This window comes from Trematomus bernacchii, unplaced genomic scaffold, assembly GCF_902827165.1.
Source record: "Trematomus bernacchii unplaced genomic scaffold, fTreBer1.1, whole genome shotgun sequence".
Lineage (NCBI taxonomy): Eukaryota > Metazoa > Chordata > Actinopteri > Perciformes > Nototheniidae > Trematomus > Trematomus bernacchii.
The window spans coordinates 19,941,931-19,968,983 of record NW_022987564.1 but is presented as its reverse complement, the minus strand read 5'-3'; the positions used below and the strand labels follow the sequence as shown (position 1 = coordinate 19,968,983).

The 27,053-nt window shown below is 40.0% G+C and overlaps 4 protein-coding genes across 7 annotated transcripts; all 4 read right to left on the bottom strand.

Moving 5' to 3' along the window:
• Positions 1–1,759: 1,759 nt before the first annotated feature.
• Positions 1,760–3,302, bottom strand: LOC117477795 (free fatty acid receptor 3-like). The gene has a single exon (XM_034124539.1). It carries the CDS (start codon positions 2,726–2,728, stop codon positions 1,760–1,762), a length of 969 nt encoding a protein of 322 aa, XP_033980430.1. The 5' UTR covers positions 2,729–3,302.
• A 3,962-nt stretch (positions 3,303–7,264) lies between these two features.
• Positions 7,265–8,284, bottom strand: LOC117477669 (free fatty acid receptor 3). Its single transcript, XM_034124398.1, is given in 1 exon segment — positions 7,265–8,284. A coding segment is annotated over 1 exon segment (1,020 nt).
• Positions 8,285–10,137: 1,853 nt separating this feature from the next.
• tekt2 (tektin 2 (testicular)) lies at positions 10,138–16,905 on the bottom strand. Its single transcript, XM_034124825.1, has 10 exons — positions 16,710–16,905; positions 14,402–14,564; positions 14,136–14,261; positions 12,924–13,129; positions 12,168–12,311; positions 11,893–12,007; positions 11,532–11,639; positions 11,264–11,407; positions 11,038–11,117; positions 10,138–10,702 (listed from the first exon to the last, which is right to left on the bottom strand). The coding sequence occupies exons 2-10, from the start codon at positions 14,555–14,557 to the stop codon at positions 10,501–10,503; spliced, it is 1,281 nt and encodes a 426-aa protein (XP_033980716.1). The 5' UTR covers positions 14,558–14,564; positions 16,710–16,905; the 3' UTR covers positions 10,138–10,500.
• Positions 16,906–17,202: 297 nt separating this feature from the next.
• Positions 17,203–25,933, bottom strand: usf2 (upstream transcription factor 2, c-fos interacting). Of its 4 annotated transcripts, none has more exons than XM_034124826.1 (11): positions 24,574–25,933; positions 23,844–23,887; positions 23,590–23,738; positions 22,327–22,446; positions 21,479–21,635; positions 20,777–20,861; positions 20,496–20,540; positions 19,738–19,796; positions 19,500–19,603; positions 18,900–19,028; positions 17,203–18,606 (listed from the first exon to the last, which is right to left on the bottom strand). In XM_034124826.1, the coding sequence occupies exons 1-11, from the start codon at positions 24,609–24,611 to the stop codon at positions 18,517–18,519; spliced, it is 1,020 nt and encodes a 339-aa protein (XP_033980717.1). In that variant the 5' UTR covers positions 24,612–25,933; the 3' UTR covers positions 17,203–18,516. The 4 variants fall into 4 exon arrangements, with proteins under 4 accessions (XP_033980717.1, XP_033980718.1, XP_033980719.1 ...); XM_034124827.1 differs by having other exon boundaries at positions 19,512–19,603; XM_034124828.1 differs by having other exon boundaries at positions 23,590–23,705.
• Positions 25,934–27,053: the final 1,120 nt, after the last annotated feature.

Sequence of the window (27,053 nt, the reverse complement as noted above, 5' to 3'; positions counted from 1 at the left end):
GACGCTTATTGTTTAGGTGTCTTTTAACAAGCAGGTAGTCATATCATTAGCTAGAACTAGCTAGATCTGATCGATATGGACATAAATGCGAGTAAAGTCTAATCTGACAGGAGAGAGAGATCGGCTGCTGCTGACGAGTCGACACGCAGCTCTGCATGATCCCCTGCAGCGGCGAGCAGAGCAAAACACACTTCAGGTTAGAAAATCACACGTAGCTATTTTAATTACCTCTCAAACTACCTAAACTAGTTATAGATATGTTTAGTTTTACTGTCGGGTCACTCATTACTGGATCCGCGAGCTGCATGATACTGACGGGCTGTCAGGAGAAGGAGAGAGCGCTCCGTTTATTATTCCCGCGTTTTTGTAAATTACTGTACACTTTTGAATAATGTAGTTAATCTACTATAATTAGTTTGTTTAATGTCGAATCATATCAATTTGTTTTAAAGCTCAATAAATAACAAAGAAGACCTTTAACCGGCACTTATCTAATTTTGTCCGGAAGATTTCAACTTTAACGGACATGTTGACCGGCAAAAAAATATTCTAACGGGAACTCTGGTACATGCAGTACACTAGCATTCTGTGCGTTCATTATTACTGACAGGAAATGGCAGGGGGGCGGTTATCAGTCACTTCCTGTTTGAAAGACACACTTTATAACTGTTCTCTGCATCGTTGTGTAATCTCTGTGTTTACGCTTCCGCCTGTTTCATGCCTATAACTCCGAATTAGCTCTCCAATGTTCTCTCTCCACTTCCCGCTTATGTAACGTCCGCTGGTTTTTAATTGCTTTATCCCTCTCTCCTATAAAACACTTGTCTCTGATTAAACAGTGCCCTGGTCAAACTGAGTCACAGGAACATGATATTAAACCAGACGCAGTAAGATTCTGTCCTGATGGAACCTGCTTCATCTGTACCCAATGGTCGCAAGTTGGTACTTGTTCCCTTTGGAACACCACAGTTTTCTTCAACAGAAAACACGATTTCCAGTTTTGTACGTTACTTCTACAGCTTGAATAGGCATAAAACTACTGTATAATTGTAAGTATTTCCCCCCTTCATGTATTCCCATTTATAAATACAAATATTTTTGAAGTAATAACATTGAGGACAAAGCCCTTACATTTGAGGTTTTATGAATTGGGTGTCTTTGGTGACATTCCCCAGATTTGTGACACAATATTTTCGGGAAGTGAGATAAATGACTGCTTCATTCAATGGGTGTTTTTAAATTATGATGCATTTTTGGATGAACTCGGCAACGACCCGCTATTTGACTTAATAACAATAATAGGTTCAGATCTAATGGCTGATCATGAACCAGCCACCTTCACAATGGCTTACAACGTTCTGTACTGTAGGATCCATGAGATGAACTCTCCTAATACATTTTAAACCCTTATCCCAAAGGATAATTTAAGGTGGTACCAAAATGTTTTGGTCCTTTTGACAGCTGTAATGTTGATGAACATGAAACGTATGCATGCTAATACCATTCACTAAATTACAGCTTTGAATTGAAGCTTGAAAAAACCCAGAGAATGAGCAGATACAGAACAGAAACTAAACGTGCGCATTAAGCGTTAGTTGTATTTTCACCTGTAATAATACGGACATGAGACAAGGACACTAAGCCGTCTGTTAGCCACAGTGATTGGTTCAACTCAAATTTGTAAAAACATTTAACATGAATCATTTCTCCAGAACTTTCATGAAAGGGTGCCTCCTTGTATATTCAGTCTTGGATGGCCTCATTTAGAGGGGTGAGGGGGGTGAGGAGGGTGAGGGGGGCCTCCACACCTCAGGATGTGCAGCTTGGCCATGATGTTCCTGACGCAGTGGTTCAACATGCTTCTGACGGCCGCTGAGGAGAAGTAGAAGATGAAGGGATCCAGGCAGGCGTTGAAGGTGCTGGCGAGCAGCGCCACGTTCCTCCACTCCTCGCTCTCCTGGCGGACGAACCCCACCACGTGGGAGGCGTTGTAGGGCCCGAAACACACCACGAACACTATCAGCGTGCCGAGCGCCAAACCGATGGCCCGCAGCCTCTTCCGCCTGCTGATGTTGGGAAGCTTGGACAGGATGTGGATGAAGTTGGCGTAGCAGAAGCAGCAGATGAAGAAGGGGACGCAGAAGAGGACGAAGAAGAGCTCCAGGCGAACCGGCAGCAGGATCTTCAGCTCCTCCCCGGTGAAGTTCAGGTAGCAGGTATGTGGAGGCGGGGCGTTCTTACCGGCGGTGCTGCCTTCGTCCTGGTCACGCTCTGCCCCGCTGCTCCACTGGGCGTAGGGTATGATGTAGACGATGCTGAGGTTCAGAGAGGTCACCACCCAGAACACCAGGCTGGCGTACACGGCGTAGCGAGGTCTGCGACACAGGGAGTACCTGAGGGGGAACGCCACCCCCAGGTATCGCTCCACACTCACAGCGGTGAGGAGCAGGGTGCTGTTGTAGATGGTGACGTAGAACAAGAAGCCAGTGAGGGGGCAGAGGGGGTAGGGCAGCAGCCACACCATGCCGTCAAAGGCCTCTTTAATTTTAAAGGGCAGGAACGCCAGGAAGATGAGGTCTGAGATGGTGAGGTTCAGCAGGAGGATGTCGATGGGGGCGGGCTTGCGGCGCACCTTTTTGCAGAAGGTGAAGAAGGCCAGGATGTTGGCGGGGACCCCCATCAGGAAGGTGACGATGTAGACGGAGAGCAGCAGGCGGTTGCACACCATGGCGGCTCACCAGGGACTCTCAGACTCTGGGGGCAGGAAAACACCAGTTATGATTCAGAAGAAAATATTCCAGGCTAATTCTTCTCATTGTAAATATTTTTATTTCAAAGAGACATCCCTTTTTTAAGTTTAAGTTTTGTTTGATAATTATGAAGGGAATTTCTAAAGCTTGGTCTCATTTTCAGCCTCAATAGTGATTTGGTAATGGCAGCTTACCCCACTTTGGTCCAGACTCAAATATCTTAACAACTTATAAATGAATTGCCAATCAATGTTGTACAGACAATCATGGTCCTCAGAGGATGCATATACTGACTCGTGATCCCCTTCCAATAGATTGCAAATCAAATTGTATTCATGTCTGGATAAAAGTAATCAAATCAAAGATGCTTTATGAACAAACAAATGCAAAACGAATGATATTCCCAGCAGCCTCAGCTGTAGTTAATAAGCAAACGTTAGCATGCTAGCACGCTAAATTGAGTTGATGAACATACTGTAGCAAATGTTATACCTGCTAATCATACTTATTACCTCCATTAAATACATTCCCTGAAGGAAATCAAGACAATACAATTTATATAAAGATTTATTTTAAAGGAAACAAAGTCAGAAGTCTTTTCTTCTTCTTTCTTTGAGAACATAAAATGTTAAAGGCTAAAGTTGTTCCAGGTACACTTAAACTAAAAAGGTCAACTTTTTCAGTGGTAATGTCAAACTAACTACTCAAAGAAACTATCATATTCATTCATAATTTAAATAGTGCTGAAATCCACTTTAAATTGCCTTCAGGTGCCTTGAATGTTGTATTTTATGTATTTTTACTAATTGCCAAAACATTGAAGAAAAGACTAAAACCCTCACTGTCAGCCGCCTTCCATCACTTTCCAACTTCTCTACGCTGTCTGTGGTACTCCAGCCCAAGCCAATTGCTTCTATATACGTATGTATATCGTTTTTTAAATGAGATCAATCCTAAGTGTTTTAGCATTTGAAAGGGTAAACTCAAATTGGAGTAAATTGTTCATATGTGAGGGACTATTTTGTTGTTTCTGTAATGAAGGTTAGGACAGTGTGTGGGATTGTCTGCCCAAAGAAGTGCCAACCTTCATCTTAATAAAAATATCCTGTCACAAAATACAAGTTTCTTACGTTATCAATTTTTAGACAACAATGGAAGTCTATGATACAAAAAAATAAGAATATGTACAAGCTTTGTATGCAAAATATATCCTAAAGTACACCATTAGTCTGTTGGGAACTAAAAATTAAAACATTTACCTTCCCCAGTTTTTCTGCAAAACTTAACACCAAATACCTTCGCCAAATATGACTGATACAATATAGATATACAGATTTATGAGTTACTTTCAAATAGTGTAACTCACCTGTGTAAAGCTAGATAAACCTGGCTCTCCATCCCGGTGCGGCTGTCCTCTCCGATGCAGACTGTTTGATCAGATTAATAAGGCTGTCCCGCTGAATATCTGCTATCTCTCCTTCAATAAGGGGAAATTCACAAGCTCAGGCTTTGTTCTTCCCGCTCTCCAAACATCATCTCCCAGCAACCGGCCATAAGCTCGCTGTCATGCAGGTGGACATGTGTTGTGATAACTTTTTTTCTGTGAGAAGTGTTAACGGTGACAAAGAGAAGTGCAGATGTTGCATCAGGGAGAATGTATCTGTGTGGTGTCCACCAGAGGACTCAGAGGTCCATCTACAGGCTCCAACAGAAACATGATTTCTGTATCCACAACAATGCTTAAACAAACATGCAGTGGCTGCAAAGAATGGGCAACACCTACTTTTTATAATTGTATTTACAGATGAGTTGAAATGAAGTCCTGGAGCCCTCATCTAATAAGGGTTTCTCTTTTTATAAACCAAACATTATCGGATTATGCAGAGGTAGAAGAAGTACTCAGATCCAAGTACCAGAGTGTAGGAATACTCTGCTACAAGTAAAAGTCCTGCATTCAAAATGTTACTCGAGTAAAAGTACAAAAGTATTGGCATCTAAATATACTTAAAGTACCACAAGTAAAAGTAATCATTGTGCAGATTGTTCCATTTCAGAATAATATGTATGATATGTTTTATAATGATTGATCATGAAAGTGTTCTCAAAGCTGGTAAAGGTGCAGCTAGTTTGAATGACTTTGTATACTGCAGGGTAGCTTGTGAATTTACTCCAGGTGGAACTAAAGTCTGATTTAACACTTGATTAGATTTCACATCATTCATCCACATCTGTAAAGTAACTAAAGGTATTAAATACATGTAGTGGAGTCAAAGTACACTATTAACCTCTGAATTGTAGTGGGGTGGAAGTTCAAAGTAGCAAAAAAAGTCCTTCACAATTGAACTTAAGTACAGTACTTGAGTAAATGTACTTAGTTACTTTACACCACTGTGAATGAGCCTGTTTTTGATTAGCTGCACGCTTCTTTCGGTGTGGTAAAACAGCAAAAAGGAAATAGTTCCAACATGAAACTAGTCACAAGAAGGTCAGTGGATTATCTTGAGTAAATGAGAGACATTGCTGTTGAGTTCAACAAATGTGCGCTTGGAGCACCACAAGTCAGGTTCCATCTACTTTCATTATTATGGAAAGAAGGCAGACAACCTCTGCAGGCCGTGTCTCCAAACTTTGGCAACTCAAACTACACTTTGAGTATCAGAAAAAAAAAATGTTGGGATTATTTTGGATAACTATCCCATGAATTTCAACTCAAAATGTATCTTTACATAATCCATTCACTGGAATATTCACTATCAATTTCATAACACATCCACGAAGATTCAACTCGACATCTGTGTGTCTTTGCAGGAACACCAAAAAGGAGTCAGACCTGGCTGCAGCGCTGCTGAGGCTCAAACTTTGTATACTGCAGGGTAGCTTGTGAATTTACTCCAGGTGGAACTAAAGTCTGATTTAACACTTGATTATATTTCACATCATTCATCCACATCTGTAAAGTAACTAAAGGTATTAAATAAATGTAATAGAGTAAAAGTACACAGTAGCATTTAATGGAAATACTCAAGTAAAGTACAAGCATCTCAATATTCTATTTAAGTATGTACTTAGTTACTTCCCACTTCTAGTATTCTGTATATATTAAAAAAATTGCAATTACATTCCAAAAAAAAAAAGGAATGTTTGTAATTTTTGTAAATAATACCCAAAGCTATACATAAAAGATGCTTATATAAGCCAAAAGTATCTCTATTGCAAGTTCTGGTATAAAATCTAAAAATGAAAACCAATTCTTATCAGCAGCTACATCAATGGTTGGTAGTCAAATGAGACCAGTTATCAGTAAGTAGTGGCGTGTTTGATTTTGACATATCATTGGTTAATGAGGTGATTACATTTGTATTGTTCTGTGATTTCATTAATGATACTAAATGTGTAATGTTTTGAATGTTGCTTATAATTCTTGCTGTATTGTATTTGCTTAGATGTAAGATGTCCATTCAATAATAACAGATAACAACTCATTAGACTGATTTAAAATGTATGATGCTTTGCTAACAAGTCTTTATTTAAAACATGACATTAGTATGTACCTTAACAGATTTACTGAAACGTTCCCCACTGTCTTGATTTGAACAAAACTGACAATTATTTTGTATCTCCATGACAGCTGTGTCCTAGCCAACAGAAAGTCATATTTTAATATAAACTTTAGTCTTTAAAGATAACAGACAATCTACATAACACATTTGCAAACATCCAACTTAATTTAATTTGACAGTTTATCTAATTAATATGTCCAGAAACCAATCAACTAGTACTCAAACAGATCTACATTGAAGTGTAAAACTGATTTCAAACATCAAACTGTTGATAAACCTATACAGCCTCAGAAGTGTTTTCACTTTTAACATCAGAGGAGCACAGGTGCAACTAATAACATGAACGACGTGCTGCAGGTGCCAAAACAAAACACAGTATATCTGTTGCACCCCCCCCCCCCATTTTAAAGGCCCTTTCGGAAAGATAACAAGCAGTATGGTGTATTAATTGACCAGTTTGAGGTTGGAGCAGACACTATCCAGACACCAGATGGAGCCATGTGTCCTCACACTGACCACCTGATGTAAAGGTAGGCACAGTTTCCAATTACTGGTTTAAAACTAAGGTTTGATTAACTACTGCGTTTTTTTAGAGAAAATCTTTTTCATTCCAAAGATGTGCAGTTTCTTCAATCGAAACCCTGCATTTCCATCTCTGTTAATAGTTCCTTTTTACTGTATAATTATCAAAAACATTGACATAACATAGGTTATTTTGACACTGTATGCTGTTGGCAAAACAGCCTTACACTCTGTTTTTCTTATTTCATCTAAATGTGCTGGATATATGTTAGGAGGACTTTAACTGTATCTGAACCAGATGAGTGGTGATGTGGACATTTTCTGGAGCCGCTGAAAGGTACACACAACGGCTGACCGTTGTTATCCTGTTCCTCCTTTTGGATCTGTCACATTTTCTTCCCGGGATACCTTTGGCCTCCCCCCACTGTGACCTCACTCATGGCTTTCTTTGGTCACCTGGGCCCCCGCCTGGCTCCTCTCAATTAGTGTTTGTGGTGTCCTTGCATTAGCAACACCATTAGCGCTGTTAACTCGATGCCGACCCCCCTCAATCCGGCTGAATTGGCTTTGCCGTCCACACATTCTTCCCATGAACCCCCTTGACGACGCTGGCGACAGCATCATCATGACCACGGGCTCCAGGAAGACATTAAAGGAGCTGGTCAGCATGGCGTACGTCCTCCACTGAACATTTGCATGTTGAACAAACCCCACAATGTGCGAGGCGTTGTAGGGGGCATAGCACACCACGAACACCGCCAGCGTGGAGAGAGCAACAGTCAGAACCCTTCTCTTTCCCATGGGGCGCAAATTTGATCGCCACACCAGGGTGACGCAGCGCAGCGTGCAAAACGACGTCACCATAAGAGGCAAAATAAACAAGACGATGGCCATCTCCAGGCGTAAAGGCAGAAGAACAGCCAGCTGGGTGTCGTTGAAGTTGCCGTAGCATTCTAACGTGTCACCCTTAATGGAGACAAAGTTAGGCCCTCCTTCAGTCACCAGGGCAACACTGAGGTGAATGAGCACCAAGACCCACAAGGCAACGCTGATGAAGCAGGAGTTCCGAGCATGGCGGTATCTCTTGTAGATAATGGGGAATGCGATGCTGAGGTAGCGCCCCACTGTCACCACGGTGATGAACAGGCAGCTGCCATACATCGAGGAGAAGAGGAAGAAGCTGTAGATCGGGCAGACGGGTGCTGGTAGCATCCAGTTCTGAAGCAAGGTCTCCAGAGTCTTCACAGGAAGCCAGACCACCAGGGCCAAGTTGGCCAGGCACAGGTTGAGGGCGTAGACCACGTTGGGCGTGGCGCCATGTTTGCGGGCCTTGCGCACGTACACGAACAGGACCAGAAGGTTGGCGGGAAGACCCAGAAGGAAGGTAATGGAATAGACAGCGACTGCAACGCAGTCCTTGTAATCCACCTGCATGTCTTCAGTTTATGACATGGACACTGCGGAGAGGTACAGGAAGTCCAACAGAATGGTAGCACTGCCTCTGATTTACCATGACAAGGACAAATCTAGAAAAGCTGACAGGAACGTCTTGACTAAAACACACACAAAGCAGATTTCCTGAAAATTTTTTAGGATGTTCCCAAGTCCTCTTCTTTTATTAATCCCATTTTCATTATACATTCTCCTTTGGTGGCAGCATTGTCCGTTTCCGAGCTTCTGTGGTGCCAGGATTCTCGATCTCTGAGATGCAAGCAACTTCTGTCTGAGACAGTGGGGGGGGGAAAGGAGGCAGTGGCAACAAAAGTGGGCAGGAAGGGGGCGAGGTGCACTGACATCATGACCGATAAGGAAAGGCATCCGCTCAGGCAGAAGTAGGGGGCATTTAGCAGGCACCAGTCTGCCTTAATTGCCCTCTCAGTGTAGGGCAACAGACAGGTAGCATCTGGGCCCTTAAGTGAAATGATTCAGAATAATTCCACGTGTCAGGAAGCACATGGCCGGCCCCTTAAAGCCCAGGCTGTCTAAATGAACTGAAGAGCCAGGCAGTAAAGTCGTAAATGTGCTGAAGTTGATGGTCGATGCGAGAGCAGGACGGGTTGGGCTGTGGGAAAAGATGACTTGTTTGTGGCGCTTCTCACAGTTTTATGACGGGGAATGAGTTTTTTTAGTGTTTGTGTGCGTGTGTGTGAAAGTGAGTGTAAGAGAAGAGTGGGTGTGCCAAAAGGCTTGTGGTGAGGAAAATGGAGCAGAAAATCCCTTTTATTAGAGCAGACTGGCAGAGAAGTGTTTTTCCAACAAAAGACCTGCTGTGGTCGAAAACACGACTGTTAGCTGTTTGATTAGTCTATTGATCCACTGCTAAAGACAAATATGTTCATACTCTTCTGATACTTGTAAAGTAATGACTATATTTACCTAATTTAAAACCCGAAGTGAAGGTAAATGAACACAGCCTTCACTCACTTGTTTTCAGGTTGCAGTGGGTATTTCCAACATGAGTCCATTAAGAGGAAAACAAGGGATAGTTAAATCAAAGTTTTTGGTAAAAATAAAATCAAGACTTTTTGGACATAAATTATAAATTGAATTAATGGATATATATTTTCTCATATGATTTAAGAAAATAATGATGATCAAAATAATGATTCAATAAATGCATTTATACGGACCACACATCAGTCAAACCCTCGTTTTGAAAAGCAACAGCTTGAATCAGCTGCCGAAATATGAGCACAAAATTACAAAATATAAATATGTTTAAATAAAAATAATATCAAATCTTTGAGACAAAAAAACCAAACTTCATCAATAGACTGTGAGATCAACTATTTATGATGAGAGACAAAGAAAAGAAAGGAAGCTCAGACTAAGGTTTTGTGAGGTTGCATTCAACATGTTTACACACAAAGCACACACATTTGTTGTGTCCTAGCAACCTGGAGGGAATTTCTGACCTCATTGGCTGAAGAAGAGTGTGTTTCAGTATAATGGCGCCTCCTTTTCCTCTTTCCTTACCTGGGAGCCGTCCGGAGGTAAAGGGGCCTTGGACTTGGAGATGAACGATAATAACCTTGTATTATGTTGTTATCTCAGAGGCCGTGTTAAGTGCCTGTTTACCAGATTTTTTATCTAAACCCAGCAAACTGTTGGAGTCATTATCGCCATCTTCATCCTCCACACAGCATCAGTTGATCAAACAATATAACGAGGCAAAACAAAGCCATTACAGCTAATGGTCAGTTAAAGCTGTGACCTACAGTAACACGAACATGAACGCTTGTGGATTTTAGTAAACAATCACAGACAAGGAAATCAAACGCACAGATACATACAGCACTGTCAGACTCAATTTATTCACAAATACATATCTAATTAAGAGGAAAAAAGCATGTCATCCACAGTTTTTTCTGGAAAACTCAATTACACACAGAGAAAGTACATCATTGAACTCAAAGCAAGTTACACAAAATCAGGAAAATATATATTTTGTAAGATGTTAACTGTTTTTGTTCAAATAAATAACTAGGATTAGGGAAAGTGTATTGTTCTTTAGCAGCTAATGATAAATGAAGGATAATGAACTAGTGCTTGGATTGTAAGATCATTTCAATTGTCCCTATTTCTGACAGAATACTATCTGCAGGGTTAAAAACATTATGCATGAAAAATGTAATGTGTTATGTCCCTGTGCTTTTTATGTCATGTGACTAAGCCAACAGCTGCAGGTTGCTCCTGCCGCTGGAGTTGGTGAGAGGAACCAGCAGCACGGGGGTCTTATCAGAGCAGGAGGGGGATGTGAGGCGGGTGCGGGTCGTCATGCTTCGTTGTTCCAGTGACAGGGCTTCCTGTTTCCTGGAGAGATCCTGCAGCATGCGGGAGTGATGGAGCTTCATCTTCTGCAGAGAGTGCCTGGAGAGCATGGTATGGGAGAAACAAGTAGTTTAACGTGATTTCTTTCCTTTCTGGCATCCAAAACAGTCCCACTATTGTTAGACGTGTATTTTCCCATTTAGCTTCTGTGGTTTATTATCGGTTTGATATGCTGGGTTTGAAACATGTAGAGTACAAACGCAGGAGTCAATTCTCAGAAGGACTGAATCTGTATCATTTTGTGTGCTCAGATGTCATGTTTGACTCCCCGTTATGTGCAATCTTGCTTGGCAAAAATGTTTTTTTTTGCTCATGAAATTGTAGATAGCCTATTAGTTCCAATTGTTGATCATACAGACAAAATGCTGACTCACTGGGCTTCTGAGAGCTTCTGCTTCAAAGCCATTATTGTGGCCTCCAGCTGATGGACTTCATTAACAAGGCCGTACTGCACCTGGAAAAGGTAACAGAAAGGAAAATATTAAAGTAACATTAGTCCCAATAACCAAAACTGACCTGAACAATACTGTTGCTTTCACTGCTTCTGTTAAGTTATTGTACTCTACATTGGGCATGCAACAGTGTGTGTTTTATATAAACCTCGTCTCTGCAGAGGTCCATGCCAGGTCTGTTGGTCCTGTTCTCCAGACGGGTGTGAGCCAGTTTCAGGGAGGCAGTCTTCGCCTGCAGATCTGCATCCAGTCCATGGATGTCGCCCTCCATTTCTGCAATTTCATCTTCAGTCTGCAGGCAGAGCAAAGACATATTTGACCTACTAGATACATGGCTGGTAAAGTGTGTGAAATGCCTGTATGCTTAATCTAAAATGCAGAACACAAAAACCTTTTTAAACTATTGGTTCACTCACATTTTTGATTTGCCACTCCAGCTCATTGCGGGCCTGCTCTTCATGGTGGTTACGCTTACGGAGAGCAAACTCTGTGGCACGGCGCTGAGTGTCCAACTCATTCTGCAGCTGAAGGAAACAAGACAGAAAATAAATGGATTGCAAAAGAGCCATGTTTCACACTGTTGACCAATATCAACCAAGAGATTGTTCATTTCAAATCCCCTGCTTTCATCGTTGCGTTACTAAATGCAAAATTATTTTTGTAAATGCTTTGTATTAAACGAGATGCCACAATTGAAAAGTAACTAATCGGAACATAATGCACTGTATATTTGCACTACAAATACTAAACTAGCAGGTGTAATTATAGTGTACACACCTGGGCTCTGGTGAGACTCATGTCCTCCCTCATTTGCTGGGACACCTGCATGGCCTCCTGAGCACAGGCCACATTATACTGGCTGAACTGGAACCATTCCTGGGGGGTGGAGGAACTAATAACAAAAGACAAACTTATTTCAGAATTTAAGCTTATCAGGCCAGAGAAAGTTACAAAAGAGGCATCATTAGCTTAAATCTAAGAGTTTTTGGCTGTTGACTAAAGTTTTAGTAAAATGGTTGAAATGCCCATGTAGAAATGCCACTATGCATTACCCTGGTGGTATGCGAATTGGGTTGGTTTTCAAGGAGATCTGAGGAGACTTTATAGTAAGTGACAGGCAGGACATATCAATGTCCAGGGCGTCCATCTTGTTCTGGATATCACCAGTCAGCTGGTGCCGATTCTCCTGCAAAACACTGGGGAAAAAAACAATTAAAGTTAGTCAGGCCAAAAGTGAAAAGATCCTACTCAGCGTATATGCAGGAATCCTGAAGTCAAATGTAATACCTTTTAAGACCTTTTTTAAGACCCTTTCCATACATTTTAAGACCTCATCGCCACTTGGAGTTTTAACCCTGTTACATTGGCGACACACTTTACCTCACATTGACTATATATAGTATTGATTGTCCTTCCTCCTTATCTTCCAACCATTTGGACACAAACTTGCATTTCCCCATAACGATGTTGTTTAGCAACCGGCGTAAACGGACCTTCGCACGCTATCAAGCAGTGAGCGTGCGATGTCCTGTTCAGATGACGTCAAATCCAACGGGATGCCATAAATAAACTACACAGAATCACACTACACACCTACGCAATGATTACATTCAGGCAGACTGTAGAATACAACCTCTTTGGACAATTTATATACTTATTGAAAACAAGCTACAAAATGTAATACCTTGGAAAATGCTGTTTAATACTTTTTAATAGCCTTCATTTTCGCTAAATTTATTTATCAACTTTTAAGACCCCGCGGACACCCTGCTACTGTAATTTTTGCATCCAATCATTCACACTCCTACCACAGGTGCTCGAAGGCCTTTTCTATGTGCTGCTGCAGAACTTGCTGCACTCTTTCAATCAGCTCCACTTCCGTTTTCAGCTGTACGTCCACGGGGTCATGGGCGAGCTCGAACCCTCGCCGGCTGTCTCTCAGCGTCCGGCACTCACTGCTGACCTCCAGGGGGACGGAGGTCGCAGCCAGCGCCTGCTCCGTCTGCTCCTTACACTGTCCCAACACACACCACACTGACACTGTCACCGCACTGCCAGACTCAAGGAACACCTCAACGCTCAAGTAAGATCATCATTGAAGGGTTTCTCTTTAGAATTTCAAATATAATGATTCTAAGAATGTGTATACTTACTCCAATGGAATAACACAGATATATACATTAGTCAAACAATTAAAGTGACACCCAAAAGCAAAAATAACTACTGTTCCTCTTTAATTAATAAATCTGTGTGTTTTGATGGGAGATACTGAGTGTTTGAGATATCATAGAAATTTCTGTTTTCTCTCCACTTTAATGGAATTAGATGGCATTCGTAATTGAGGTGCTTAAAGCGCCCAAAAATAAAAACACCAAACTTTTTTTTACCACTTTGCACTGTTGGAGCATTAGCACTACATAGAAGAGAAGCACAATAGGATTTATTTAAAGGGGACCTATCATGCAAAATGCACTTTTGTACGTCTTTTATACATGAATATGTGTCCCCGGTGTTCCAGGGAACTCACCAAGTGTCAGAAAACACAACCCTCTCTATTTTCCTCCATACCCAAATCTCTAAAAAAAGGGGCTGCAACGGATCTGATAAAAACTGATCCAGATTTGAACACTGTCCTGACGTCAGGACGGTGGCGCTACGGCTATTGGGCCAACTCCACCAATCAGGAGGAGACAGCCACGGCCATTGCCGTTCGAAAACACTGGAGATGCTGTAGTACATATGCCAGGCCTGTAGGTGGTGCTGTTCTCACAGAATCAGCCCTTGCAAAACAGAGCTAGAAATTGTCAAATTTTGCAAAATGAGGCATGGCTAAAATGCATGATCTGTTTGGTATTTTGAAAAAAAAAAAGTATAAATATGCCTTATATAGGTATGGTCCTACACTATATTATTCAAATATAGCATGATAGGTCCACTTTAAATTAGGATTCAACTGTCCATCTGAAACATAATGACATCTTTGTACTATTATGAACATAAAATGAGATAAACTTGATTACCAGGGTCAGAGCATCCATCTCTTCATCCACTTTCTGTGCGCAGGTTTCCAGCGTTTCCTTCCACCGGGCAACATTCCATGCCCTGTCACTCAGCCTGCGAGAGGCATCAGTGTCATCACAGGTTGTCTACAGAGAAAAGGGGGGAACATGACTGGAGGGGGGTTGATTTAAAGTGGAATGTTTGGAGTTATAGTATATTCTTCATCTTGTGTAGTGACCCTGACTGTCTGGATTTCTGGTAAGCACCATCTCCAACATGAACCCACCTTACAGTTGGTCTCGTTGCGTAGGGACCTCCCTTCCTGCCGGATCACATTGGAAACATACCGCTCATGCTCCGCTGTGGCAGACAGCTGCTGGTTGTTGCTGTTCCACTCTGACACACTGTGGCGCAGGCTGGGCTTTGCAAGGAGTGCAGACATCCTACTGCTGCAACATACAAAACATAATAATAATAATAATATTACAGCAATACTGTAAATAGTGTTGTAATGTTACAGTAACTTTTGTTGTTACTCTACAATATTTCGGGGTGAAAATATCAGGAGCAAGAGGAGAGAACCGCTGTGACCTTTAACGGATTATTTAGGTTTAGAAACGTTATTATTACCGTGTTTTCCCCTAAAAGTTCGTATTTTATTTCGAGATTGAGTTGCAGTATTATATGGCTAAACAGCTTCAACAGCACGTGCGTGCGTGCGTGCGTGCGTGAGGTGCGTTGCGTGCGTGCGACCAAGGATGAAATTGAGGCTCAACTGACCCTACCAGGCACACCAAGGCTCATCATGTTTAGGTAAGGATTTGGTTTGAACTGAACATGTATTTTAATTCCACATGTTTTGTATGTGTGCTTCATACATGTATGATCTCTATAGTATTTCATTGTTCAGTTTTGAAGTAGCAAACATTTTCAATGATATGCTGCCTTTTCCATTTTGTCCACTTCTCTTGCAGGGGACCCTTTACTTTCACACAATTACAGAAGATTTATTGTTGTGATTTGATGTTGTGACCATACTTGTGATTTTGTATTTTAATTGGTCTGTTGTATTTGAATCTGTCATGAACTGTTGTATTTATATCAGTTATGAACTGTTATATTTATATCTGTTATGAACTGTCCTATTTTACCATGTTTTTCATATTGAACTTAATATTGAAATGAAATCAATAAACATATTTTATTTAAATTGTATCCCAGTTTTTGTTTATCGTTTCAGGTAGCACCTATTGCAAATGAGACAAGGATCTAAAATGGGTTAAAGAGAAAACTGCAGTAATATACTGTTTTAATGCATACACTACTGTAAAATGATACTGTATACAGAACTAATGTATTGTTATTTCACAATACCAGTATTGTATAATCACAGTAAAATATTGTTTTTGAGATTACAGCAACATACAAAATTACAGTAATATACAGTCATAAAAATACAGCACTGATTTTGATACTGTAAACAAAATACAGGATCGCTACTGTAAAGTAAAAATACAGTAACTTGTTGGCAACTTTGCTGCCAGTAATTGACTATAAAATCCCCTGTATTTTTTTTTACAGTGTGTAGTTAGTTATAAAGGGCTTATTGTAATGTTAATAAAACACAACGATTCTTAGAGTCAAGATGATTATACACTTTAAAACAGTCTTCAACATTTGATCCCATTCATGGTAACAAATTCCACTTTAAACTAAATGATGTCCCTTTAAATGTACAGGATTTGTTCTGGAAAGCAAATAGGTACCGTTCAGTTTCTCAGTGGTGTCCAACAGAGCTACTATTGCATGAATCACAGAGAGAGAGAGGGATGATATGTGCATTCATATTCTATATACATTTAACAGAGCCATAATTAACAACTAAGTAACTTAAATCATATTTACCTTTTTAGAGGAAAGTAATTGACTTGGAGACTTAATTTAGTTTTTCCATTTTGTAAGATTACATATTTGTACTTCAGTTCTTGAAATGTAAATAGCCTATTCTATTATATTATACATTTGGTGGCTGGTTAATTTCTTAATTAATGATATAAATATGACTACAAAAATCAATTTCAGCTTCTATAGTTAAAACTACCCAACATTGTATTTAGCACTTACACTTACATCTTCAGTATCACTTTGAATATTACTTAATACAATTGTGTTGAACTGTGACAATGTTAACTCACTTGGAGATAGGCCTACTTGCTGCTACCATACAGGCACAGTTCATATAACGAAGTCTACGTATGAATGTAGGACACTTTATGGGCCATTAGACATTCGTAGGACAATGACAACTTTTGACAGATACATAAAGATGACGCGGTAGAATCACGTTTAAGTCATAGACTGTTTAAGTAAACGGGACGACAAATAAATTAAACCAACAAATAACTGCCATAAAACTGCTCCCTAAGTGCCATTGTTTTTCACCTTGCCGAGATGACAGATGACAGGGCCATAAAGTGTACAGTTACTCCCAAAACTACCACCATTAGCTACTACTGCTCTTAGCAAACTTGAAACACCGCGAGAAACTTTAAAATCTCATTCTAATGTACATTTTTAGATCACATTTTACTCACCGATATTCTAGAATGTTCAGATAGTCGGCGCGTGCTGATGCTTCTGGACCAAGTTTCTGTAGCAACGTCTCCAGGCAACGGGCCGATACAACGCTCGAGTAAAATCTTTAATAATTGAAATGCTGAGGCAACGTTAATAACGCCATTATTTAACACCTTCAGCAAACTAAGTACTCTACGTAAAAGGTAAGTTACAAATATATCTTATTTATCTACTGTTGAATGTTTAAAATGAACAACAATAGTGAAAAAGATGTAGGCCTACAGGAAATGTCGTCATAAGTAAAAATGTGCTTCAAATTTGCTAGCTGGTATATTTTTAATATTTAGCTTATTATCCTGAGTTTGTGACATAATGGTGTGTCTAAAAAAACGTTATATATAATTAGTGTGTAAAAACATTAGCCAGAAAATATTCCAAGTAAGGTATCTTGATAGCTGTTCAAAGGTAACTAGAAATACATAAAACATAGGCATCTGCGATTAACAACACTCAGGTATAAACACTTCTGTTTTATTGTGTCAGAATTAGTCATGCCAGTGGTTATATTTCCATGCTGTGGTGACTTTCAGTGTAGACAAAAGCTGGTTAGTTACAACTATCACCACTCACATCCAAACTACTCTCCACATTCCTGACCATGGTGGTTTTCTGGTCTTTCCGTCAGCAGCAAAGGTCCCCAAAGTTTAGAGAATTGGGGAAAATTGCAAAAAAAGCCACCTTGGGTGTGTCCACTAAAATGCAGCATGACTAGTGGTCCAAACAGAGACTGAACCTCTATTTCAGTGCATTACACCAGTAGCCTATTAAGCAGATATACAAATCAACTATTATTTGAATGCCCGTTAAGAAATGACTCCCACCTCATCTCCTTATGTGTACATTGCACCTAATAGGGACACATAAGAGATATAAACTCCATATGTAAAGACTTCATGGAGTCTGGGAACCACTTGCAGTGCACTATCCCAATTACCTGAGCTATGTTTTACACCCATACTCTCCAGCAGGCTTCAATTAAGGCCTAGCACTAAAAATAAAACCTCCTTGACTCGAAGTTGCTTTGACTGTCAGAAAAGTAATACATATTTTTATTTTTTAATATTCACCGACATTAGGTTTATAAGGTTTTGTGATCTGTGCCCGGTGCTTGGAGTGTCAGTGTAAAGAGGCAGAAATTGTAAAAAGTTACCTCAAATTGCACACAGATCAACTATTTATATACACATGTGATCCACTGACAGTAGAACTATATTTAGTAACAGTTTATGAGCATTACCCAAAAATGTGTTTTTGAATCACTTCTGGAACCAGCTGACTTTTTTTGTTGTTCTGTGTACACATTCCTTAAACACTAATAAATTAAAAGTAAATGGGAGCTATCATTCATGTCACATTTAGTAGTTCCATCACAGCAAATGTCAACAAAAAAGGGAAGAAGTAGAGGTTTGCGGTTCGATTAAAAAATGTGAAATAATTAAAAGTAAAATTTCTTGTGGCAGTTTTTATAATTTAAAGTAAAAGAAAATATGCTGGAGCTGTGCAAAGGTTCCTTGAAGCAGAGGTGAGAGGTTCAGTGAGCTACACAGTTAACGGATTTCAGAGCGTTCAGCCTTCAACAGCTGGAGGTGGAGGAGGCGTTTGCAGTCCTTCAGTGTTTTTTTTCTCCAAACCCTGTGTGTGTCGGTTTGTGTGGTCCAATTACAGCTGGAAATTGTCTCAAGTTGTACTTCCTTTCATGGTATTGTTCAGGTGGTGGGAGGATGCAACATTGTGTTTGTGAGGTTACAAGTGTCCAGTTCACAATTACTGAGGTGTCGCATCTCCATTCACTTCTACGCCGTGCTGCTGTAGCTGCGCTCGAAGCAGTGCATTATCATTCTTCAGCTCCTCAATCTAGGAGAAAAAAGGTAATTAGACACAAAGAAAAATACAGAATCGAAGATATGTAGTAATTTCACCTTATTTTATCCTTAAAAAGGTTACAGGCACATTGTATTTTCCTATATTTTCCAAGATTCTTTGAGATATACTGTGCATTTCATATGTCAAAATAGGCTGCCTTGTGCTCACAGTCCCTGTATCGCAAATGTTTTTCTTTCCATTGCAACAAAATGAAGGGTTAGACATGTACATTACATTTAGGCTGAGTGATCACGATTATGTACAGGTTTAAATGGGAAATGAACCTGTTGTCTAAGCAGCTCGTTGTCCATCTCCACCCGCTCCACCTCTTTGTAACTCTCCTGCAGTCGCTGGTTACTCTGACGCAGCTCTCTGATGTAGTCGCAGGCTTTGGACAGGATGCCTCCTTTACTCTAGATGATAAAAGAAAGAATTGGTAAAACATGACTCATCTTTTTTCCTCCCATTGTGTCACTAAGAAACATCTGTACTGAACTTTTCACTAGTGGCTGACTACCAAATAATAGAGCCTAATTTCCTTTGAACTGTGAGGCATTGGATGTGGTTACACCTTTGGCATCAGTAATTCAAGCAAGAATTAGGTGAAAAGACGTGAAAAGTGCAAAACATATGCTAAGGTTCACATTATCAGTCTGGATGTAATCCAGCTTCAAAATCCATAGAAATGCAAATTAAACAAAAAGATCACAGACAAAGCTGACACCTTCAGGCCAAATTTGGACACATTAGTCTATAAAAACCCAGATTTTTAGAACAAGATTTCATTAAAAAGATTAATTAACAGGTGAGCCATTTGTTAAAATTGTACACGTTTTAATAATATATATGAGCTTTTAGAAAATATTATTTGGAAGGCTGTTTACTTTTAAACTCACCGCTCCAGTCCTGCTGTCTAAGCTACAGTCGGGGATGATTTTTGAAAGCGTGACAATCCAGTTGTTAATCTTGTCTCTTCTTCTTCTCTCCACTGCAAAGGAAGGAAATACAACATTTAAAGAAATGTCATCATAAGGCCGTTATGTACAAACAAAGCTCACGCCCTAAATCTACATAAAGATGCAACTACTAGCTGTGTAGCATTGACAAAACCCAAGTACATGCCTTCATTGTGTTGTGCTCTTCGCCTCTCATCTCTGGGCGCCCGTGGACCCTCCACCTTCCTGTAAAGACACAGCAGAGCAAACATACAACGTTTTTATACATGACAGACACATTTTCTTATTATAAAAAAAAGTAGATTTCAACATTAACCAAATCTCTGACTCTTGAACTAGAATAAAAGGGGAACAAATATCTATTGCAGGATGCAAATACATAACACTACATGACATGTATTTTAGCTGATGTCTTTATCCAAAGTGACAAAGTTTCATATACAGTTGACATGCCCATGGTAACAACTGTGGTTGTTAACAAACATGTCGACTGCAAACCACTGACCCTACGATTGGTAGCATCTGTCACCATCTGAGCTACAGCCGCACATCTAAACAAATGTTTTGACTTTAGCTTTATATCTTTGGCTGGTTAACGGTTGGTGCCCAAATGCAGCATTAATCTTTAGTAGCTTTTGGGAAGGAAGACGCAGCACAGCTGAACCATGAGGTGCTCCGGAGGGCAAAGGATTGTGGGATTCATCCACTGAATCAGGTGTTAATATCTGCTATTAGCCTCTATGCTAACGGGACTCGTAGGATGTTTATTTACTAAAACTTAACTTAACTGTCAACATATAATTCACAAAACAAGGATGCTACTGATGGATCATTGAGTCACCAGTTCTCTAACACATGATGGGGGCAGTGTGGGTGGGGGGGGGGGGGGGGGGGGGGGGGAGCGTATGTGAAAGTTCTTCTCACCAGTTAGAACTGCCATGCTGCAGCATCTCGCTTTCACCGAGGTCTCTGGGGATGGCAGGTAAGTAGGACACAGTGTGGTTTTCAGACCTTGGATGTTTTAATTTGTTTGGTTGTTCAGTTGTACACACAATTACAAAACTAATCATTCAGAAAGGGAAGGAAGAGGTAGAGATCCCCCGTGAAGAATCTCAGGGTAAGGGGGGGTGAGAAGTCGGCCAAACACGAGGGGAGAGAGTTATGGTGATTCTGATGAATGCTGGGAAGTGTTTAGTTATACTCACGCAGTGTAGGTGTGTGTGCGGGGTGCGAGGGTACGAGGGGCCGCCTGTAGTACCTCAGTGGGGCTCATCATCACGTAAAACTGGCCTGGATTTTAAGAGACAAAAAAGGAAAATTAAGTTCTCCTTAAATAATAATTGATTTTCCTTTTTTTTACTGACCATGTAATGTATGCTGGTGTATTAGGGCTATTGTAAGTACAATATTTTAAAGTAAATACAATACCTGGGAAATATTCCAAGAAAAAAATAATTCTAATTTAAAAGCCAAAATGTGCGTGACATTTTTTTGTGTCAAGGAAAAATTAGTGCTTCCTTTTACAAGGTTGGATCCACCTCATCACATCACAAATGTAAAAACAAGGAATTCCTCTTGTTCATGTGAGGAAGTGCAAAAGTTCAGAATTTACGATAATCCCTGTTGTTTTCTTATAAATAGGCTTAATCTAAGGCAATGTCTCTTTAAATTCTTTATGCTTATGATAGTACGCTGATTCTGGGCTAAAATACCTATTATTTCCTTATGCTAAATCCCAGAAAGTAAATATGATTAGTTGATCCACTGGACGCATAATGCACGGCCATGCGTCCATGATGATACATTTTGTAAATCATCATTAGAAGCCTCTTATTTAATATCTATTCGTCTGTCCTTATTCTGTAAAACAAGGTGTCCCATTAGGAGGGCGGCTGCTGTTTCCTCACCTCCTGCCTGAGCTATCGTGGGGTCGGAGGTGGCCTGCACGGACACGGCGGTTCCATCGCTGACGGTGGTGGCAGGGAAATAAGCGAAACGCGTCTCTCCTCCTACCGTCTCCCCCCCAGGACTGCCCCCATTACTGAAAGGGTTCTGGATGACAGCCTGGCAAAAGGTAGATTCACACAGTAAACAAGCAGTACATCATATGCGCTAATGCTATGTATGTCTTTTTAATAATCAAAAATAATAATCATGATTTGTATAGCACCTTTCAAGAAATGCAGCACACATTTCTTTACAACAAGCAAAACAAATGGATATTGAATTAACATTAAAACAGGGATAGAATTTCAAATTAATGAAAAAGAAAACAGACTTCATAAAAGTAAAATCAAGAAATAATAATAATCAAGATAAAAAAGACAATAGAATGCATAAAACAATATGGAAAATATACTGACAGATTATCAAAAAAAAAAATGTTAAAATCAGTTCCCATACTTGCAGCATGCTTATATAAATGGTGCAGCATCTACTCTGTTATTTGCTTTGCTACATCAGTGGGGCAGATTTGAGTTTTTGAGACAGAAATTTTAAAAGTGTTGACATTGCTGAAGAGATTTTATCTTCCCCCTAGTTATGAATAAAATAAGGATATTGTAAGGCAGAACATTTATCTTCTCTTGCATATAACTTTATACTGCTAGGCAACAGAGTAAAGTTGATTAACAAATGTCATAACACAATTGCGTGACAATTACCACTTTTTAATGTGGATGTGCGCACCATATGCATGAGACAACCAACCAACCCCCCCTTACACCTGCTTCCGCCTCTCAGAGCGTTCACCCACCTGTGCCACTGCCTGGGGGGCTCCAGCAAACGCTGCAGCAGAGACCACACTGACGGCCCCTGACCCATCAGCTGAGGCTTCCAACTGATCGTCTGTCACCTGAACCACACGGTACGTCACCTGCAGGCAGAGCACAGGAAACGTTTAAAAAAGAAGGAGTAATCACACTTTTTAGACATTTTGTAGATTTAACTGCACACATTTAATATGAAAATAGCTTGTTAGCAGCAAAAAGCAGCCAACTTCACTCTTCGCTCCTAGTTTTTCCAAAAATCCAAAGGTTCAACAATCCTTTAGATTTCCTACTGTTTGTTTTGTTTTTAAGTGTGAATAAATATCAGGAGTCTCATCTGTTTTCTAATGACACAGTGGGGAGTTGTGGTTATTTCTAGCGTGCAAATTAATCACAATGTGTGAACACGTTTGAACCTGGGAGCATTTCTAACATACTAACCAAAGGGCTTGTAATCATCCATCAGCACTCTGAACATTAACCGTTAGCTAAACCTCTCAACAGAACATGGTTATCTAATCTTAGTATCTGTAACTTGGCGTGGCAGGCTTGCAAAGCTCTGAATTTCCCAACATGTGGGAGTGGTGTGTGAATGGGCTGTAGAGAGAACTATAATCAGCGTTACAATAAATGAATGGGATGTGTGTTTTTTTTAGCTTGAGCAAAACTGCTACAATGCAAACTGCAATGGTTAGCATGCCTTTGTAACAATAGCAAAACAGCCAGAATCTGAATACTCCTGTTCTCTCTTCGTTAAGTGTATTAGTTATGTTAATATTAATTTACTTTATAATACACTTTTGAAAACAAACTTACTGCATTACATTACTAAAACAGGAGCAAAAAACTTCAACTGTAGAGCTAAGCTAAGAGATTCATGACTGCTAAGCATCAATTTTGCAACAATACAAATTAAATGGAAATAAAACGCCCAAAGCATTTATTTTTAAGTTTAAAAAAAAAACTAAAAACATGTTAAAAACACATAAATGTGCCTTGCATTATTAAATAGCTCCTTAGTAAAAAACATACATTTTAAGAATTTATGTAAAAACTATGCTATACTTACTGATGTTTTGTTACTTAACGATTATATCAGAGTGTGATAACTGCTTTATGTGTGACTTAATTCTCTTGTTGTGTTGTTTATTAATGTAAAGTACCGGTTTCTCTTGTAAAAGAAAATATCTGGATCACAGTGAGACTTCTTGTCAATAACATTTATCTCTCCACAGATCATCCATGCTCACCTGTCCTCCGCTGTTCTCTGTGCGGAACTGGTACTGCACATTGTGGTCAGTGAACGCAGCCTGCGGGACGCCGGTGATGGTCACTGCGGTCTGCTCCACCGTGCCCACCGACTCTCCTGCAACACAGAACAGGTTTCCAATCTGTGAGGCTGCACAGGCACAACGACGAAAGACAAGTAAGTGGATGAATATGCATTACACATTTTATTTCCAGAAAATGAATAGGTTACATTTTAGTATTAGAAGAACCTCACCTTCCTGTAGCTGCACCACCTCTTCTGTTTCCTGTTTGTCGTGACTAGAAACAAAAAGAGAACAGAGTCAATTATTGATCATAAATGAATATGTGAATAAAGCTCTCAGAGCAAGGTGTGGGGGAATGGCGACCCCTGGTGGTCCCAGGAGGAGATGATGGAGAAAACATAAATAAAGTCATACATCACTGGCGGGCAAAGCGTGACAGAAGTCATGTTTTATGCAACTTTCAGGAGAAAACTATGTATTATTTAACGATTAAAACTCAACTGCAAGTGATTATATTAAGTGCACAAGCAAAGGAAAAACTTCAGAAATAACTATAACACTATTAACACCGCCCTTCCTAGTTTAATTTAAGCATTTTAATGCTAAAAGAGTTGCATTAGCTATAGTGAAACAACAACGTTAAACTAAGTGTGATGTCTTGAAAATAAACCCTAATCGCTGATGTGCATTTGCTTTTCTTATCAAGTAAATAAAGCAGTAATCGTGATGTTACACATTTGCAAAAGGGCGCACACTTTCTGCTGAAAATGTGAAAATGACGGATGCAAAAAACGCCTCATCCAGGAAGGCTGCACCCAGATTCAGCAGGAGGTAAAACATAAACAATGCACACATCTTACAAGTATCTGGGGCATGCAGGTTATTAACAGCTAGAAGATAAAGCTTTTAGGCCGTGGAGGGAGCCATGTCTGAGCAGGAAGCGGGGCAGCAGCCTCTCACCTCCCCGAGCTGTCCAGACTCTGCTCCAGCATATCCATGAAGCTTTTTGCGGGGGTAAAAACGCCGATATTCAACGACACTGATTTACGGAGATGGAAGCGCTGATCACGGGGACAAACACACGGGTCATGTGAGGAAGACAGTCCAGGACACGTGAGGCACCGACCGGGCAAGGAGCTAAAATGGAGGCCGCTGCTGAGCAGGAGGGAGTCGTCTGCGTCTGTGCGGAAAACCGAAAAAAACACACACTCCGCGGGCTTACGCAGCTGCACGGCGGCGGCGGTGCTCCGGGGAGATCGTTAGTCTTTCAGATGAACCTGCTGGATGTACGGCTGGAGGATTATTTCCTGTTAACGGTTCGATGGAAGTGTTTTTGTCCGTGGGTTTCCTTTTTGTTGCTCGCAGCGCACAGCTGCTGTTTATCCGCGCAAAGCTGCGGACTGCGCCATGCGGCCAATAAGATGCGGAGTGGACTAGTTTCTGGCTTTTATATTGTGTTTAAATGTGTGTTTTGATCAGTGTAAATGTTCCTTTGGCTTTTAATATTTCACATAGGGTAACCTAGCATTCACGTGACTCCTCTGGGGCAAATAGTTTTCTAGTTAGTGCATTATCGCGTTTTATTCTCGGTTTATTTCTGCATTTAAAAGTCAGTCACGCGGGGATTAATTGCTTGTAATTTCTTAGACTTTGTGTTATATTTGTCAAGGCAATCATATACAGGTGTAGTGTTCATCTGACACATGCAGACTATCAGCTCCTCAGCTCCTTCAGGTTTTTTGCCCAGGTGACCACGGGGATCCAATACGGGTTTTCACACAGACCACATGACACAAACTGTCCAACGCGCAGAGCACTCCGCTTCTCGTAACTCACTGTTCTTATGTCGTGTTTGACAGCTAGAAGCTATTTTAACTCAAAAACCGGAAAACATGTTGATCCGGGGTTCCGTTTGAGTGGATCATGGTGTTTTTTGTGCAGCCAGTTTCAACCATTAACACAGTCTGCTGTTTAACACAACTCTCCTGAAGGCACCATATCATATTAAACAAACCGCATTTATGGAAACCCCTCTTACTTTGACCACTTTTCATATAAAGAATTGTGCCTACAATGTAAGTGCATGAGTTCAACAGCTGCACAAAACTGCTCCATTGGTGTACAATTGATTTGAGTTTGAAGAATAAGCTGGAATTGAAATCAAATAGGCCTACAATTTTTAGATTTATATATTATGTTGTTTATTCACATTAGTTATGCAATTATTTGTATTTATATTGTATTTGTTATATGTGTTGATTGCACAGACACGTAAAGCTGCATTGTATTTTGTTTTGTTCAATAAAGGAAAGATACAACGAAAAAATAATTCGAATGCACTATTTTATTTTCGTAACTTAAAATCTTTTTTTACGTCTATTTTATGCTCTTTCTATGTTTATTTTGATGTCTTTTACTGGTGACTGTATTATACTGTATGTGAGAGACACAATGGAACTCAGATGTTAATTTAAATTATAATGTAGCACCTTTCATACAAGAATTGCAGTCCTAAGTGCTTCACACAAATGATATCACAATTCAAGATTCAGATATATCTTGAAATCTTTGAATCTTGAATCGTGATATCAATTTTCTGTGAAGCACTTTGGACTGCAATTATTGTATGAAATGTGCTGTACAAAGAAAGCTATTGTTAGTATTGGGTTTAATGTAAATGTAATAATACATGTAAATACATTTCATTTTTGAATTAACTTCTCAGTTCCATTGTGTTACCATGGCAACAGTTAGAGTGGCACTCTTCTAGCTTTAAAATGATGCATTATTCACTAGTGTGGAAGGGATAGAATAATAAGAGGTTGCACAATTGTAAAGGAGGTACCATGCCTATCAACACTTAGTTAATTTAAAATAACAATCTAATGTAGATTTGAGAACAATAGTGGGTTTAACACCATGAAATTAAAACCAAACAGACATAATTGCTCATTATACACATTATACAATGACTGTTAGTGCAGTATAATGCCTTCAAAAAAGTATTAAACCACATTGACATCTTGTGTTTTGTTGTTTTTACACTAAATCCATATAGATTTGTAAATGCTAAATACGACATCCTGTTTCTAATAAAAGTTCTTCATCTGAACTTCTTGGAGAAGCATAAGCACTGTGGTTCGAGTCAAAAGCCATGAATGAACAGAAGTGAACTCTCAGGCAATAGATCTTAAAATGATCCCCTAACATTTATTTGAGTATAGCGGGTGACTCATTCATTCAGACTGCACACCCATACAGTGTGTGTGTGTGTGTGTGTGAGAGAGAGAGAGAGAGAGGAGAGAGAGAGAGAGAGAGAGAGAGAGAGAGAGAGAGAGAGAGAGAGAGAGAGAGAGAGAGAGAGAGAGAGAGAGAGAGAGAGAGAGAGAGAGAGAGAGAGAGAGAGAGAGAGAGAGAGAGAGAGAGAGAGAGAGAGAGAA

What these genes read in the sequence shown, in the direction of transcription:
- LOC117477795 (XM_034124539.1), bottom strand. Translation starts at nt 2,728, where the DNA reads ATGGTGTGCAACCGCCTGCTGCTCTCCGTCTACATCGTCACCTTCCTG.
- tekt2 (XM_034124825.1), bottom strand. Translation starts at nt 14,557, where the DNA reads ATGTCTGCACTCCTTGCAAAGCCCAGCCTGCGCCACAGTGTGTCAGAG. An exon ending in CCAATTCGCATACCACCAGG is followed by an intron (nt 12,008 to 12,167) that starts GTAATGCATAGT and finishes TTTTGTTATTAG; the next exon opens with TTCCTCCACCCCCCAGGAAT. An exon ending in CAGAAGCTCTCAGAAGCCCA is followed by an intron (nt 10,703 to 11,037) that starts GTGAGTCAGCAT and finishes CATGCTCTCCAG; the next exon opens with GCACTCTCTGCAGAAGATGA.
- usf2 (XM_034124826.1), bottom strand. Translation starts at nt 24,611, where the DNA reads ATGGATATGCTGGAGCAGAGTCTGGACAGCTCGGGGAG. An exon ending in GGTGGTGCAGCTACAGGAAG is followed by an intron (nt 23,739 to 23,843) that starts GTGAGGTTCTTC and finishes GTGCCTGTGCAG; the next exon opens with CCTCACAGATTGGAAACCTG. An exon ending in CGCACACACACCTACACTGC is followed by an intron (nt 20,541 to 20,776) that starts GTGAGTATAACT and finishes TGCCATCCCCAG; the next exon opens with AGACCTCGGTGAAAGCGAGA.